The sequence below is a fragment of the Hyposmocoma kahamanoa genome, unplaced genomic scaffold (genome assembly GCF_003589595.1).
Source record: "Hyposmocoma kahamanoa isolate Upper Pololo Valley unplaced genomic scaffold, ASM358959v1 93, whole genome shotgun sequence".
In the NCBI taxonomy this organism is placed as follows: domain Eukaryota; kingdom Metazoa; phylum Arthropoda; class Insecta; order Lepidoptera; family Cosmopterigidae; genus Hyposmocoma; species Hyposmocoma kahamanoa.
The window spans coordinates 3,763,091-3,780,746 of NW_020654810.1; the positions used below are offsets into that span (position 1 = coordinate 3,763,091).

General features: G+C 38.2%; 2 protein-coding genes across 4 annotated transcripts; both read left to right on the plus strand.

Annotated features, from left to right (window-relative positions):
* Positions 1–4,782: 4,782 nt before the first annotated feature.
* LOC113237556 lies at positions 4,783–11,378 on the plus strand. Of its 3 annotated transcripts, none has more exons than XM_026474106.1 (7): positions 4,783–4,980; positions 6,955–7,106; positions 7,580–7,802; positions 8,198–8,315; positions 8,932–8,999; positions 9,935–10,159; positions 10,438–11,377. In XM_026474106.1, exons 1-7 carry the CDS (start codon positions 4,888–4,890, stop codon positions 10,918–10,920), a joined length of 1,362 nt encoding a protein of 453 aa, XP_026329891.1. In that variant the 5' UTR covers positions 4,783–4,887; the 3' UTR covers positions 10,921–11,377. The 3 variants fall into 3 exon arrangements, with proteins under 3 accessions (XP_026329891.1, XP_026329893.1, XP_026329892.1); XM_026474108.1 differs by having other exon boundaries at positions 4,869–4,980; positions 7,580–7,753; positions 10,438–11,378; XM_026474107.1 differs by having other exon boundaries at positions 4,869–4,980; positions 7,580–7,792.
* A 1,223-nt stretch (positions 11,379–12,601) lies between these two features.
* LOC113237562 (YEATS domain-containing protein 4) lies at positions 12,602–17,134 on the plus strand. The gene is made up of 4 exons (XM_026474120.1): positions 12,602–12,676; positions 12,903–13,184; positions 14,357–14,546; positions 16,810–17,134. The coding sequence occupies exons 1-4, from the start codon at positions 12,629–12,631 to the stop codon at positions 16,977–16,979; spliced, it is 690 nt and encodes a 229-aa protein (XP_026329905.1). The 5' UTR covers positions 12,602–12,628; the 3' UTR covers positions 16,980–17,134.
* The last annotated feature ends 522 nt before the right edge of the window (positions 17,135–17,656 follow it).

A 17,656-nucleotide genomic window follows, 5' to 3' on the forward strand; every position in this document is an offset into this window, starting at 1 on the left:
GTTATGGGTATCAATGAAATACAGAAAAGCAGTCTTGACCGAACACCGGAGTTTGATCGACATTCCCACGTATCTAAACTAAACAAATATTACCATATCACCATGTCCTAGTTTTATAAATTAATATGTGCAGCGAATTTTACGACTGATTGTTTTAAGTGCTAAGGAACAACTTAAACTTATTTCCTGTCCCCTTAGAGCATACAACACAGGAGACACAATACGTATTATTTCTTAAATAAGACTTCTGCTAATTTTTATTATATCGACTCATCCGTAGAACAAAGGCCTATCTGCAAGACTGCTTATTCTCAGAACATTATACATTACGTTCGTTGTTCTTCACTGTGGATCAGATCGACCGGTGTCCGATTTTATACATCCAAAACGAAATAAGATATAAAAATTATGGAAACACTTATAGATAGGCCTTATTTTAAATAAGGAAATTATAAATTTATCATATTTTCGTTCTATAATCACATCAGACTCTGTTCCTCGGATGAGTCGATATTTATTATTACTACCGTAGTACCCACTACTACAAAAACAGGTGCACTCAAATGCAAAATCGAGTTGTAACACTATAGTCTCATACAAACTAAATTCGACAACACTAGCTTACTTTTAGAAATACACAGATAAAACACGTATTCGTAATCATGTCCGTATATGCAAATTGACATGTTTCGTTCGTGCACACATTTTTTTTTAACTTTTGTATATGAAAAAAACGACCTGAAAAGTTCTTGGAATCGGATACCGGAAAGCGCGCGAAACCGGATTCATCTCCTAGTTTGCCACACTTAGAGGTGGAATATTTTCTTCAAATTTAAATGGGACCAATACTGAGGTACCCTCTTTCCAACGAAAAAAGAATCTTCAAAATCGGTTCATAAATAATCGTGGAGTAATCGCGTAGCATACAAACTAATAAAATACAGTCGAATTGCGAAACTCCTCCTTTTTTGAAGTCATTTAAAAAGGCTTCAAAAACACTTATTGCAATTAAAATAAGATTTGAATAATAATTTTTAAAAATTTTAAGTGTTTTTTTTTATAAATTTTGAAATGGTGATTTTAACAGCCGCGAGATACCGTGTGGCTCAAGGACAATACAATGCCAAAATCGTTTATGACAACGTGCGTGGTGCGGTTTAAAATTTAATATATTTTAAAATTTTTATTGAATTGATATTCAATTATTTTTATGTGAAACTTCTCCACTAGTTTGTTATAATTATTAATACAAAGATCGAACACTCAGAAAAAATTCCCTCCTTACAAATTTTTCTATGTGTTTTGTTGTTAAAATATATTTCCTTATTCAACATTGACTGATATAAACAATAATATACTTACATCGAGTATGTATACATATTACAACTAGAACAAATTCAATATTTACTGACCTTAAATAAAACAAAAATAATACAATTTAAACCTTATCAAAAGACAACCTTAGGAATAAATTACCAACACAAAAACATTTCATTAGAAAGCGTACACCTAGGAAACATTGTTAAGAATTGAAAAGACTTATTAATCGGAAAGCCCACGCAGCAGAAAAACTAACTTGAATAAATATTGAATAAACTTTGAATGACTGATTTTGAAACAAGTTTATCTATATGTTAAGCGTACGTATATATATTTAGCAGAAGTAGAGCTCCTTGTTAAAGAATTGGTCCAGTGAAGTACTGCCATCGTTCCGGTTTTGAAAGGTAAGGCAATTGGTAGGCAAAATTACAGCCACATGGGACACAGCGTGACGGGCGCAGTGGCAGCGCTCCTCACATCTTTGCGATTTAAAGCTCTGTGTGTGGCACTGCAACTGTTATGGACAGGCGTGACGCTTACCGCCAGGCGCACGACTTGTTCGTCCAGTCACTTGTTCGTCCAGTCACTTGGTATCATAAAAAAAACCTGTAAAGTTCTATGACTAGGATAAGCATAAAAGCTATAAGTGAAAATTATCTGCAACAATATACGTACTTATTGCAAAAATACGTTCGTATTTACCAAACTAAATCTCGTAGCTGTTTTCCATTTGTTTACGACGCATGCCTTCATGCTACGTGCTACCAGCGTAGCTTTATTGTAACCAAATTAAACTACTACGGACACTTGCGAAACTCCGACACTGGGCTCTAAATGTCACAGCGAGTGACAAGGAAATCCGCTAAGTCCCGATGCACTACCTGCTCGAGATTGTGAATGTCCATAATGTACAGCTGGTATTAGCAAACATAGACCTAAATTAACGTGTAGTTTCACGCTTTCGCCAGTGGGATACTTTAGTGACTGATATTAACATATATTTACCATGGAATATGTCTAAAATCGTGAAAAAAAAAGCAAACGTTCGAGTAAGGATAAACAAGTGGAGTAAAATAGCTCGTCGCGAAAATATGTGGCTTAAAATTTACATTATGTTGTCAAATCTTATTAATACAAAGATCGAACACTCAGAAAAAACACTCAGAAAAAATTTCTTAAATCCGGTCGGATTCGAACCGACGTCTTCTTGCATGCCGTGCCAGACGCTATACCAACTAAGCCACGGAACGAACCAACGGACCTCACGAATTTTTCTATGTGCTTGCGTCGTGTCTTTGTACTTGGTCTTTCAACGACTTTTTAGTCGTAGCGCCATCTATGAGAAATCTATTACAGATTTATCACCCAGTTAGTACCTTTACAGCTACCAGTCCTGGCGAGAGATGTCGCTATTCACTGTATTAATTAAATTTTTATTGTATTGATATTCAATTTTTTTTTTTTTTTTTTTTTTATTATAATTGTATTAATAATTATAACAAACTAGTGGAGTAATTTCACAAAAAATAATTGAATATCAATTCAATAAAAATTTAATTGTCAAACCTTATTACTCTAAATGAAAAAACGACTTGGAACTTACTATTATAGTTAGAAAATTCAGTTGATGTAGCCCCCTATCATAGCCGTTTCTATAGAGTTGTTAGAAAAGAATTTTTGTAGTATAGTTTTGTCTTTCTTTCGATACTGTTAAAAAGTCATTTGAAGAAAAATTTTGACATATGATTCAATTTCCGAAGCTGAATGTATTTTTACACGATTTCTTGCTCTAAACGATGGCTGCTCGTTCAGACTGGTTTTTAACCGACTTCAAAAAAAGGTGGAGGTCTCAACTTTTCGACTTCTTTTTTGACTGTATGTTTCTTTTTGTATGCATGTTACGCGACAATTCCGGTATTTGTGCACCGATTTTCAGGATTCTTTTTTTGTTGGAAAGAGGGCACCTCCATAGTGGTCCTATTCAATTTTGAAGAAAATCATCCACCTCTAAGAGTGACTGTTATAGTTATATTTATAAATAGCGCCTAAATTTTATTATAAGGAGCAATTATTTTAATGGTTGATTTTGCTATTCTCTAATTCAATGCGTTTTTCTCAATATACTTTGAGTGGCATAGATATAGAAAATTGAGTAGTGAGAACCGATTTTTATTATCTCCGGTATCAAGCTCCATATAGTGGCGAACTAGGGGATGAATCCGGGTTTGCACACTTTCCGGTAACCGATTTCAAAAAAAACTTGGCAAATAGATGTAATTCCAAGTACTTTTGAGGTCGGTTTTTTAGTACTTTTTTAAGTTAATATTGTCCAATAGCATTTCTAAGACGAAAAATTTTACCTATTTTACATCATTTAAATATAGTAGATTGTACAATAAGTGCATAAAACGCGTCATTTTACCCGAGACGAGTATATCCATACTTAAGGATACTTAAGTCGAAGGTAGAATGGATTTTATGAACGAGTTATACACTCTGCTTTTCACTTCGATTGCGAGGAAATTAAACAGCAATATTACAAATAAACGATTATTTAATTAAAATTGAATGTAAAATTAGAACAATTAGACATATTTAATGTGATGGTTTTTTATTTTATGCACTAGAGCATAAAATTCTATTTTATGCAGCCTACACCCAGCATAGAATTTTAAGAGCATGAGAAGTGAAAAAATTATTTGTAGTAAGTCCACATATTTTACATGCGAACTATTCTACACTACGAAAGTTCGTGGCTACGCCCATAGATGTATGATAAATGGCTACGACAGCGCTACACATCTCTCTATGTGCTACGAATAGACAGATTTCTGTTTCACAGATACCATGATTACTCAATATTTGTTACTATTACAACTAAACAAAGTTTATCATTTTAAGTCATTGAAGAGGTTCAAGTTACGGCCTTTTTACAGTCACGAAAGATAGTTCCTCTCACTCGCCTAACTTCACGAGACCTTTGGTGGGACATAGAATCCAATATTTTAGCGTAAGGTTTCTACAGCCACGGGGGAGGAAGTAGGTCAACTTAACTGGCTGTAACTGAAGGAGTATTCTGACACGATGTGTAGAAATTGCGAGACGTCATTGATGCGGTATTGTTGCTGAAAGTCGTGTTTTTACGGGTGGTGTTTTATTATAGTGCTAAGTGCTCAAGTACGAATTACAGTATTAACTAGACCAAAATACGCTACCATTTAGAATAAAATGTTATTTTGCTGTAAAATGGTGAACTACTTAAGTAATTCTGTAAGCCGTAATGATTATATAAGATTTTTTTAATCACAAAAAAAGCAACGGGACGTCGTAGAGCCAGCCACCCAACGTTCAATATCGCTACACAGGAACGATATCGTAACTTTGTCCCTAGAATAGAAACGAAATACGTACTGCACAGGCTCAGTTCGAGCGAGAACGGGCGAGATAGATGGAGGAGGCAGCGGGATGGCCCCAAAATAGCATTTCCCGGTGCAACGTTGGTGCAAGTGCAAGTGCACCGTTGCACCGCTCTCTACCGTTCTTTGCGAAGAAGATCAAACCTGCCCCATGACGTACAACACGCCCGTCACCCTCATCATGTTGCTATGTCTAACTGCATTCTCCATTCTCGGAGTCCTGATCATCACACCGCCTGTTCCAGTGAGTCATTTATCAATTACCTACTTAGGAGCTGCGTGGATATTCCTTCTTTGTGTGATCTTGATATTGTATTTAATTGTTTTATATCTAAGTGTGGTGTGATACGTGTTCTTGTCAACAATTATTTTCGTTTTGTTTTGGCGCCTCGTGTCTTTTGTTTCTTTCGTAAATATCTGTCTAGGTATAGTTTATTTCTTTTGTTAACACTGAACAGTTTTGTCAGCAATTAGTTTTACATCTATAATTTTATTATTAACAAGAAAATTTCTTAATTAATTAGACTTTTGCTAAGCGTTGTCAAAAATGGAAAGTCTTTATTTAATTACCATTGCGTTGCAATTAGGACATTACAAAGGATAGCGAAGCCTTATTCACTTCTTATCTATTGACAATAGCAAAATTGAATTCATATGAAATAGCGAATCTAGGTCTCATACATAGCTACGTTTCATAGACCTGAGGTCGGGGCTATTTGACAATAAGGAGTATTGATCGGGTGTTTGGACCTGCGCAGTACGGGATAGAAATCCCGCGAATTATCTAAAAATAGTATCTAGGGCGAGCTGCGAAACCTAGGTACCTGGTAGCACAGGGAATATTGAATTTTAATCTCATTCCCGGTTTGTTAGGGCAAATGGTCTTGTAGTTTATAATACTACAGGCGTTCTTAAGTAAATCTTTTGATATGGAAAATGGGAATTAACAGGTGGTTGTAGAAGTGAATGTCTTTTGTTTTGAAACTGCGCAGATGAACGTCTTTTCTTTTAGATTTTAAGACGCGGCGCGCATCAAAGCACCTGAGTTTTGCTCCTTTCAAGTTTTTGAAGAAAGAAAAAGCTAAAGCATTTGTCTTTCACAAAGCCCCTTTGATAATTAAATAATTTTTGTCTAGAAGTCTTTATTTTATGGAGCCGATGTACTGAAACCACTTTTAGTATAAGTATGTAGATATACCTACTTTAATTCTCGAGAAAAAAAATAAGAAAAAGAAAGAAGATTTTTTCATGATCTGCCTGATCGTGAATATGTTTGTATATATAGAATATAATATAATATAATTTGCCTATTAGCAAATATAGCAGTTTTCACAGACGTGATCAAAGCTTTAGACTTTGTATCACATAAATTACTAGTGAACAAGATATATGAGTATGGTTTGCAAGAACCTTCATACGATCTAATAAAGTCATAACCTCATAACTATAAATCGCTGACGGGAAACACAGATTACATATATGGACACACACACAGAAAAGGAAGTAAAATCAAATATAAGAACTGTAGAGCGCAGTGTACCGCAGGGTACCATTCTAGGGCTGCTCGTGTTCGTATTCTATTAACGATTTGCCAGAGCACGTTAATCTTCAGATGGCCCTTGTTGCTGACGATTAGTCTATGATTGTTAAATGTTCTTACTTTGATCAGTACAAACCAAGATTTAAAAATCACTGACTGTTGTTGGCTACAATTAAATAATTTCGCAGTGAATTTAAATCTTTTATCTTTTCTTACTCTGGTCGATGTGATAAAATTTTCACGTATGCCTTGATTGTTACTTAAGCTCGAAATCGTCGGCACTCATTCTGAACTTAATACATATACTTATGTATCTTATTTATTTATTACACATGTTCTATTTAATGTCAGATAAAGTTAATTGTAATTGAAATATAGTAAACTTTCATAAAAATTATGAAAAATTTCATTTATTAATAGATATCAGCAGAATAAACTATTCAAAAATGTTTTTATTATAATGTAAATAGCATTGTTTGTCATTAAATCGACGAATATTTTGCATTGATTGAATGTATAATATTTATGAGACTGTTCCTGGTGAAAAGTAAGGAATAATAGTAGTATATTATAATAACACCTTCTTGTAACTACATTTCTAGCAAATAAATGACACATATGTAATAAATAAAAGAGATATCTGTTTAACGCACCCAAGTGAGATATGATTGTTGATAGTGCGCCCCTTCAACAACGTGCGGCGACGGGCGCGTGTGCCCCGCGCACTTCACCTGCTGTGATTCGGGATGCTGTGCCCCTCTAACCCCTCCACCGCGCCGCGACGTCGAGGACGCTCTGCGTGCCTATGCCCGCCCTTGGTACACGCAATGGTGAGTAGCCGATCGCCCTACCCAGTTACCATGTACGTCTGAGGTTTCCAAAGTTTTTTGTTTCGTAAGCCACGAACCCTTTTTTTGACCTTGCGTTTCTAATTTGGATTTTTTACAAATGGATCAACTTCAAATGTGTTATTGACAACTTTACTGGCATAATGCTTACACACTTTGATAAGTTAAAAACCAGATCTTAACTTTTTATAACTCTGTATTTCGTTTGTTGTGAAATGTTTACTTCATAAGTAATTTATGAATATCTTAAAAAAATATTATGAAAGTGCTTAGGTAGGAACTATCTGCACACAGATCTGTACACAGGCCACTTTGGGAGCCAGCCATATACTTATAAAAGTTTTTTTGTAACCATCTATAGCCAATCAGCGAGGTTGTCTTAAACATGGCGATGAAGACTATTCTATTCGTAATTTAAATTGTATTGAACAGATTGAAAAAGTGATTGTTATCAGGCCGGTGCTGTTTCTGCTGGGTACGCTGGGCGGGATTCTGATGTGCTGCATCTACTGCCTGTTCATCAAGCGCAACCACCCTCGTCACGGCGTCTACATGTGCTCATTCGTGTGCTGCATGCGTCGTCCTCGCTCTGCCCGCGACTCGACTGGCTCCCTCTACGCCCCGCCGCGGTACTCCCGCTGCGGATCCTTTCACACGGCTCCACCTCCGTATTCTGAAGTGATATTCTTATTGTGATTTTTCAGTTCACTTTTATTATGTTCCGCACTTTTCGTTTTTATCACCACTGTTTGGTTTTGAGAAATGTGAATAAATGTACTTCTAGGCTTTCAAGTTATTGTCATCGATGTGAATGATTGTTGTTGCTTCATAAACTGAAAACCTCGCGATCAGAATTACATACAAACATGTTTAAGAGCATTGTTGATTATATATACAGATAGACGTTCATAACACACGAAAAAAAAATTAAATCACACTATATTTCTTGATCTAGCAAGGTCTTCAAAATATAAATAAACATTACAGCTGGCTTCTTATATTGCATGTCTTTATGTTTAGGAAACAACTATTGTTAGAAATGAGGAAGAAGATTAAGGTCCATTTCTTGGCAGGTCACAGCGAAACCTGATCTATATCCCCTGGTCATCACATGTGGAGAAGGAGAAGGGAAATCCCCCGGCACCTACCTTATGGTGCACTACTTCCGAAACTATGTAATTGGTGCATCAGGTATTATAATTCTTTACGAATTAAATCACTTTGCTTCTGCGTATAATAGACCCTTTGCTTTTGAAGAAAATGAAGCACGTGGCATTTTGTATTATAAATCTAATCTTGTAAACTTCGCTTCAAGTTAAATAGTTGTCTTATAACTGCCAACCATTGACTTACAATTATATGGACGTCGGGTCCGCGCTAAAAAGTGTCCGAACTTATAGGGCGTTAAAATCGTATACAGAGCGTCATTCACGCTTTAGTCTTCGTTTGTTCGACTGACAGCGAAGCAAGCAAAATTAGACAGTACTGCGATGACATTACAATTTAAATTCAACGTTTTAGCTTTTTCATACTCCTTTACATGTCACTACGTTTAAATAGGTTGACTTGAGACATTTTCTTCGTGGTTTTTGTATTAGATCCGTCGTCTATCTAATTGTAAGTCAATGCTGCCAACTGATAAATACTAAATATAATAAAAAATAAAAAAGTGTTTATGAAAAACACGAAGGCCATTCGGAATTAACCTAATTTAACGCCACTATCCACTACTGTTAGTTTGGACTGGTTTCTTGTATATTGTGATGTGTATCGATGACCAGTGAAGTTCATACGTATCTCATTTCAGGTTCTCTCTCAGCGGCGAGTACTGCAGAATCTCTTAACTCCAGCTTTATATGTAACGCAGCGAATGAGGTGAGCGCGAGGTGTTTGACTCTGTTGTCGTTAACAGTCGATACAACCTCAAATGGCGTTGGTTGATTACGCATAACAGTGAGTGTTGTATCAATCACTTTGAAAAAAATATATAATAAAATTGAGGATATATAGTGATGAGTTTGTACTCATCAGCGCACCTTGTGGTGTAAAAACACGATACCTAAAAATGTTCACGATAGAAAAGAAAGACACAAACTTACATCGGAATTTTACAAGAAAACCGCTGCATTCAATAGGTACTTTACCTATATCAATGATTTTTTTATATCGACTGACATAAATAGAACACGTAACGAATATGATATACATTTTTCAAATAGATTTAGTTTCGTTTATAAAAATATAAATTTTGAAATAAAGCCAGTGTCCCTGCAGCTTGACACAACGGGAAAAATTAGAATTCGGTCTGAGGTAGTATCGATTTCATAAACTGGATCGCGATATACCAATAATACAAATTTACACCTTATTGGGTTATGTTAAGGTTTATTTTAAGTAAAAGTAAAAAACCGACGCACGTGATATAGCTCGAAGTAGTGGTCAGGCCTTGTTTAACAAGTTGCCAATGCTAAATAAAATCATCTTAGGTAGTGTCTAGTCTATTAACAAAAAATATATATCAACAATGAAATCTTTATGAAGTAATCATATCAAATAAGTATAATAATTTGTATTATGAAATAATATTAGTATTGGTCATCCATATTATATTTCTGTAAAAATTAAAAAGTTAAAAACAATATGGCTGGCTGACACACGACTGAATACCCTATTAGAAAGAGACGCATTACTACTTTGTAGCCTCTCACTCGGCTCGTTTTATTAACTTAGTGCGCGGTCCAGTTTAATATACAAGTAATTTAAGCAAGGCGACCTAGTGGTACAGATTGTTGAGTGCGGTGTATTTTCAGGCAAATTCAATAATACCACCTCCTTACTCTTGCGCGAGCGGGTATGAGGAGTGCGGCAGCAACGGGATCGGGCGGGGCTTGCTACGTTCGCTGTCCTCGCTAACGGACCGCGACGCCGCCGCGCCGCCGCCGCCACGCTCCCGCACCGCACCCGATGCTACCCCGCGCGCGCGCCCGCCACCCGCCTTCCGCGACAACCTCATCACCTCCCCCGTGCAGCCACTGGTGACGTATCCGTGCAATGTATCCTTGTACGACACCAAGGAATTACTCATTAACCGACTTCAAAAAAGGATGAGGTTCTCAATTCGATTTTTTTTTTGTATGTATGTTACGCGGTTACTCTATTTGTGAACCGATTTTGCTCTTTTTTTGTTGAAAAGAGGGTACTTCAGTATTAGTCCCGTTTAAATTTAAAGAAAATATTCCACCTCTAACTAGCAATTCGATAAAACTTGACAATTTAAAAAAGTTACAATTATTTTATCTAGCCATTTCGACAGGATCCCGCGTTCGACCTCGAGCTGGAGCTGATCGACTGTGAGATGTACTGCGACGGCGGGTGTAAACCTCGGCTAGGTTCTTCCCCGCCGTCGAGGTCACCGCTGGGCGCGGACGAGGCTTGCGAGCGTGAGGCGCGTGCCCTCAGACGGCTGCTACGCGGCGAAGCATCTCCGACTCCCGCCTGCCCCTCGCCCCCGCGCCCCACCAGCCCCACGCAGTCACGCGAATCAACCCTGCAGCGCCCCGAACGAGCCAAGCGCACGAGAAAGTCCAGCGTTTACTTACCGCTGCACTCGGCGGGGCAGGCTAAAGGCCGGGCGCGCTCCGAACCGGCGACACCGTGCGGCGCGCTGGTGCCCAATCTGCTGACGCTACCGCATCGCATGTCGTCACGTTATAGCTCTCGCGCCTCTCGCTGCGGCGACGAGGGCGACCCGCTGTTATTCGACGTAGAACAGGGTCGCTCTGAACATAAATTTTAACTCTGACACTGCTGGTACCTTCTCGGGCTCTGCCGCTGAAATGCCTACTTAAATATATGTGCTTTGAACTCCCATAATTGTGACCCCTCCCCTTCAGTGTTAAAATAGATGAATGTTCGCAGATTTTAAAAAGCAAAAAAAATGTAATACAATCGATGTCAAATTCCGTGAGTGGACTTTCAGGGAACGTCCACCGCCGCCGGCCTAATGCAAATTAAGAAGCGAGAGAGCGGGCTCCACGTTAGTTAGTTCAGTATGAGTAAGGTACGCGATCCGTGAGGTCCACTTTATTATTGTTGTGATTTTACTTAATTATATGATCTGTGCTCATTATACTAAAGAGCAATTATGTAATTAAGTGGGTAGTTAGTCTAAATCTAAATGTTATTCAGAACTTTTATTGTATTTAGCTATAAGGGAAATTAAGAGCTTGTTGGACCATTGTTCACTTGCCTTCTAAAATAAAAATGCGATATCGCAACAGTACTGTTTTATTTCGTATGTTATACGTTTACGTTCATTCTTTGAAAAATACCTAGGGGAAAGTTGCGATCGTTGGACCGACGCGACGCTTTTATTGGATCGCGTAATTATCTCACAACTGATCACATTACGACTTTGTAAAACCGTCCGAAAGTATCGGTAGCATCTTTAATGCATCCCCCGAAACGCCAGTGCAGCCACAACACGTAGCAAGAAGTGACGTGTATGAGTAGGCCATTCTCACATTCAGTGTTCTCATTCTAATTACCGTAGCCATTTCGGTGTCCGCAGCCTAATTACCGTAGTCATTGTTTTTACTCGCCTAATAAAAACATTGAAATATGAACAACTTTAAGCTTAAGTATCAGTATGTGTAAATGACATTAGAATAGACAAAGTATTACAATAAAAAAATAACGAATATTGCCACTTAATGCCTATACGTAAAGCCAAGAAAAAAACATACTCACTGACAGTGACAGAAGCAAATTTTAGGTTAGACTTTTGTTTAACAACAGAACTTGATTCGTTCGTTCTGCTCGCCATGACTAAACCCCAAATGCTAGCCTCCTGGTCGGTCCTTTGGCAGGAATCACGACAAACTGTTGGTAGACACTATGGTAATCTCCAACCAAATCTACCCACTAAACCCTGGTTTTTTAAACGTCGCGATTTGCCTAAAAACATCACTTCCACTATTATTCGTTTGCGCTTAGGCCATGTTTGCACACCTGTATTTTTGCGTAAAATCAGAGTTCGAGATCACTCTCTGTGCGAGTGCGGCCTAGAAGACGGTACCTTGGAACACATTTTTTTCAATTGTCCTAATATTGCTGTTCCACTTTATAACTTACTTTCTCCAAAATTCCCCCGCCCCGTTAACATAAACAACCTCTTAACTTTAGTGTTCTCCCCCCATATTGTTACTCTATGTAAATTTATCCACTTAAATAACATATATTTATAAATATTGTTTTGCTGTTTTGTTTTACATTCTCAACTGAGTACTCCCGTAGTCCAACTTACCAACACCGGTTAATGTCCTATTAGAGCTTAGCGAAAATTTTTTTTTTTGTTTCGTTTTTTTTTCTTTCAACTGTGACATTGGCAAAATCATCAGTTCTCATATTGATGGAGCCATAAAAATAAAAAGTGAAGTGAACTTGATTCGTTTTTTGTTCTAAACTTAACCAAAGCCAAGCTGACTTCCAAATTGGATCTTGAAATGAGTTTGCCGACCGACTTCGGTCCAGATTCCGGCGGGAGAGTGAAGGTAAAAACACGTTTGTAGTTGCGGTTTACTCACACCGGCAAAACTCTAATGTAGTCATTTTTCCTTAAATTCCATTTAAATATGCTTTGCCACTAAAATTTTCATATGTAACGCTATTCACTGGCAAATTAAAGTGATATTCATTGCATGTGCGATGTAGCAGGCTGGTTTCGACATTGTAGCTCCAATTTTGAATGGGGTGAAATTGCATTTGGATATTTTCCAGGGTCTAGTGATAGTAAAACCAATAGTGTACGGCAATATCGCTCGGTACTTCGGGAAGAAACGAGAAGAGGACGGTCATACTCATCAGTGGACCGTGTATGTGAAACCGTATGCCAATGAAGATATGTCCGCGTATATAAAAAAAGTGCACTTCAAGCTTCACGAGAGTTACGCCAACCCGAATCGCATAGTAACGAAGCCGCCGTATGAGCTAACTGAGACAGGGTGGGGAGAGTTTGAGATTGTCATTAAGATTTACTTTCATGATCCTAATGAGAGACCGGTGAGTGTTTTTCAACCATAAGACAAAAGAGACAAAATTCAGCAGATGTTCTTGATCTGGTTTGTTTTTACTCAGCACAAGGTCTTACATATACTTTATTATTATTATTAGGGTGGCTTAATTATTAACTGCCTCCGTGGCTGAACGGTTACCATGCCGGGCTGCCCCGCAGAGGTCCCCGGGTTCGATTCCCGGGCCGGGAGATATATTTGTATGGCCTACATTTATTTCTCTCGTGAGTTTGGGTGTAATTTGTGGTTGTCTAAGTGTGTGTCCATGGCACCCGCGACACAGGGTTTCCCTAGTGCGGGGCTATGTTGAGTGTGTGCGTTATTATTATTATTTGGAGCATATGGGGCATATGCAGCCCCTCATTACTGCAAACATTAACCTAACCAATCTATTGTGATCACTACTAATTACAGTTCAGAGCCAAGGCCGTCGGCATTATAGAACTAAAGGACTTTCCAGGTACTGACAGATTTTATGTCCTCTGGTTGTACCATATGCCTTCCTGGTATGGAGCTTCGTACGCCCATCAGGGGATAGCGTAGGGTGAGAAGATGAACAGGAGTTTCATCCGCCTCATGGCAGATTCTACACTCTTTTCTCTGTCTCTGCCCAATACTTGACATGTTCTTGTTCAAGCCACAACGTCCTGTTAAGACTAGTGAGCATTCTGATGCCATTTCTGTCTAAAAAATTTAACATTACACTCAACATCTGTTTATTCCAAAAACTTCTCATACTCAAAAGGCAAGAGCTGTTTTTGTATTTATACTAAGACTTTGTGAGAGAAACAATAAAGATATATTATATTATAGATTATAGTTTAGCATGTTGTGTGAATTAACATAAATATATTTCATTGTGGTAATAGAAAAACAAAATTGTAGAAAATTGACAATGTTGTTTTTCTAAATTTATTTATTTATTTACATTAAGGAACTAGAACCCATATAATATATTATTATTGTAATGTGAGGACTAACATATGAATAATATAGAAATGAAATAACTATCCACGAATTGCACTTGTCAGCATTATACATTTTATCCTCTCCTGGTCTCTGATCACATTTCATTAGATAGCAAGAAAAAAATTGTTTCTTTTTGTGATATTCAATACAACCTAGTAATTGATAGCTTTAGTTTTCTGTTAACCTTTTCAGGTAACCCTCTATCACATCCTAAAGTTGTTCCAATCACCAGTGGCAGAAGGAGCACCACCCACAGTTGGTCGTGCTCTTGTGAGCGAGTCTTATGAGGAAATAGTTTTCCAAGAACCTACGCAGCTCATGCAGCTTTTGCTAAACAGTGTGAAGCCTATTACTAACGGAACTTGGTCACATGATACTGATTGTAAGTATATTTTGAAGTATTTCTAAGCCTGGATTGCGAAAATGTCACATGGCCTGTTTTATCTTAAGTAACTACTTTGTAATATTATAAAACACTTTTTGATTAACCAAGATATCAATCTCTTCCTACTCTGTTCTTTTCGCTGTCTTTAATATTGTCCTTGCTTTTAGATTCCTTTTGTTTTAAGGGAACTTCTTATTGTATTGAAAGCACACATTTTATTATTGTGGCCCAGAACACATTGAAATGTAAAATGAGGGTAGATAGGTAAAACGAACCTTCATTCCAGAACTCAAAAGAATATAAATTTTTATTTATATTTTTTAGGAAATGAAACTATTTCCGGATTTAAATCGCGTATATTCGGGGCACATGTAGCCCCTCATCACTGCGACCATCCGTTGATCTATTGTGATCACCACTAATTACATTTCGGAGCCAAGGCTGACAGCATTGAAGAACTGAAGGACTTTTCTGGCTCCGACAGATGCCCTCCTGCGCTGAGGCTCCCGGCCCCGATTCCTCGAGCGGACTTGTTACCGACTCTGGTTTCGAAGCCGAAACACCCCGCGCGGAGCCGCCGCTGACTGTACCTTCCGGACACCCCTTGATCTTAAACGTAACCTGTTTAAGACCGAGGTATGCCCGGCAATTTGAAGCCCGAAGACTCCACAGATGGGTCATCAAGAGCGAACACGACTATCCATCCGTTCGCATCTTCCCTAGTGTGGAGAGTCGTCCACACTTCTGTGCGGAGACCTCTATTTTGGGCCCCCAGTAGACTGACGGCCATTGGCACCGACTCACACCCCTTTTTTGGAATGTAAGTGGTGGCAGTGGTGGGCTTACGAAGCTCGCTTTCCTTAATTGTGGATAGCTGAGCTTCCGGCTATGGCTTGAGGTTGTTGATCTTTCCCTCAAGCCAGTCTGCACTGTCTTGGTCCCTGCAGGTCACAAGGATCCAGCCTCGCTTTTGGAAGACGCCCAGGAACTTTGGTCCCTCGCCATGCGATGTTGTATTCGCAATGGTGCGGACCAGAAACAGCTCAACAAGTTCCATTTGCTCCTGCGACATAGGTTCCGAATTCCGGATACCCACGCGCAGGGAGCCCGCCATTTCGCTAAAAGTAGGTCAATCCCCGCTTTCAGCTGGCGCCATGGTCCTGGGAGCCTTCCTGTTGTGTCTCTGGGGTGACGCCTCCTCTGACCGTTTTTGCGCTTTGGGTTGTGGAAATGGTTTAGGCACCGGATGTTCACTCCAGGGCTTTTCAGATACAGGCAGAGCTTCCGCATAGCTCATACCTGTTCTCATTAGGCCCTGCAGTCTCTTCCGGCGAGAACCGCTCAGCCGAATGCGTGGCTGAGCGCTGGATTCCGACACCAAAGGATCCGAAGGATCCGCCTGGTTCGTATCCATGGGCGTGACCGAAGTCTCATTATTGTTGCTGGGTGGACTACCCATCCCAGCCAATGTGTTCTCCAAGGAGGAAATTAAAGTGTTGATGTTATTTTCTTCTGTCAACAACACCTCCACAACACCTCCGGATTGGGTGACGACACTTTAGCCTACGCCCAGCAAATGCCCGGACAGAGTACAGGCATTTACTAGGAGTTGCCCAGTATGCACCGGCTCGTATCTTCCCTGCCTATGCAATCCAAGATTACATGGGAAAGGAAGCCATTCGTTCGCGTGGAGGTACGTCGTCCTGACATCCCTTTATTTGGGATAACAACAGCCATAATTAATACAATTCTAGTCTTAACATATGTTTAACACTTTTTGGATAGGCCAATTACAGTTATCAGTAATGAATAGTAAAATTGTTACTATTCATTACTGATAAATGGACATATAATATCAAAAATAAAAATAAAAATAAGGATGAATAAAATTAAATAATCCTGCTTCTAATAAAAATTTTAAATCAACTGGCTAAGCAAATAGCCTGAAACAACAAAAAATTGGCCAAAGTAAATTAATGTTGAAAAACAATGTGACTACGTTGAATTATGCAATGGCTACAGAGTTCTTTGGGTGTGTCTGTTGTAAGGGTCTCAAAACAAAAATTTTTCGTTTAATTTTTGGGACTTGATATATGTTTATGTATTACAAAAATTACATGAAAATAAGTGCAGGACGAGCATGTATTGGGGCTGACTAGCAGCGACATTGCGAATGAAGGACAGGCAGATAGATAATATCATGATTCAGTTGTTAGTTTAGTTTTGAGAACCGCAATTATGACAACTTGTCTTTTTTCAGTTGAAGATAAGAAAGAAAAAACTCTTGAAAAGATAATATCATCACAAACAAAAGTACGCACGGAGATATCAGAACTTAAAGAGAAACTGGGACTGGCTAAAGAAACAATAGCTAAGTTTAAGGATGAAATTGCTAAGCTCCAGAGCCACCAAACTGTAACTGGTGTATAGTATTCTAATATATTTTTATACGAGCTGTCAAATTGTCAAGCTTAAAATGCTTGTGATACTCTGTAAAATTTTGTTGGTTTAGAAGACAGATCGGTAAAATTGGGATGATGTAAATTTGTAGCAGTGTCCTAATCGTCGGCTTATTGCAAGAAGTCATTAAGTGCTGTATCAGTAATTTTCAGCTAAGTTTTTTGTACTCAATTTTGGTGACAATTTTTATAATTACTCGAATATCATCGTGAAATATTAAAGAATATTTAAGGTTACCACACTCGAATATTAAAGAATATTTCAGGTTACCACACTCGAATATTAAATAATACTTCAAGACGATTTTCTGTTAAATATTTAAATAAAAAGAAATTGTCACCAAAATTGAGTACAAAAAACTTACCTGAAAATTACTGACATATTTTGAAATGGTGGTGAAAAACTAAAATATGCTCTCTTTTTCGAAATTGTTCTTTTGCCCTTTCTACAAAACTTCGACGATAACAGTTCAGTCTATCTATATTATATTTTATTGAATTCACTGATTATCTCCAATCCTTTGACTATGTCCATCCTCTAAGGTCCAATCAGCTAGTTCATGAACGTTGACATGTGTCATTCCCATTTAGCTGAATTTTACAGAGTATACATTTTTAATAAAATTGTAAAATAAGTTCACAAGTTAA

What these genes read in the sequence shown, in the direction of transcription:
- LOC113237556 (XM_026474106.1), top strand. Translation starts at nt 4,888, where the DNA reads ATGACGTACAACACGCCCGTCACCCTCATCATGTTGCTATGTCTAACT. An exon ending in CGCCCTTGGTACACGCAATG is followed by an intron (nt 7,107 to 7,579) that starts GTGAGTAGCCGA and finishes GATTGTTATCAG; the next exon opens with GCCGGTGCTGTTTCTGCTGG. An exon ending in CCTCCCCCGTGCAGCCACTG is followed by an intron (nt 10,160 to 10,437) that starts GTGACGTATCCG and finishes CCATTTCGACAG; the next exon opens with GATCCCGCGTTCGACCTCGA.
- LOC113237562 (XM_026474120.1), top strand. Translation starts at nt 12,629, where the DNA reads ATGAGTTTGCCGACCGACTTCGGTCCAGATTCCGGCGGGAGAGTGAAG. An exon ending in ATGATCCTAATGAGAGACCG is followed by an intron (nt 13,185 to 14,356) that starts GTGAGTGTTTTT and finishes TAACCTTTTCAG; the next exon opens with GTAACCCTCTATCACATCCT. An exon ending in TTGGTCACATGATACTGATT is followed by an intron (nt 14,547 to 16,809) that starts GTAAGTATATTT and finishes GTCTTTTTTCAG; the next exon opens with TTGAAGATAAGAAAGAAAAA.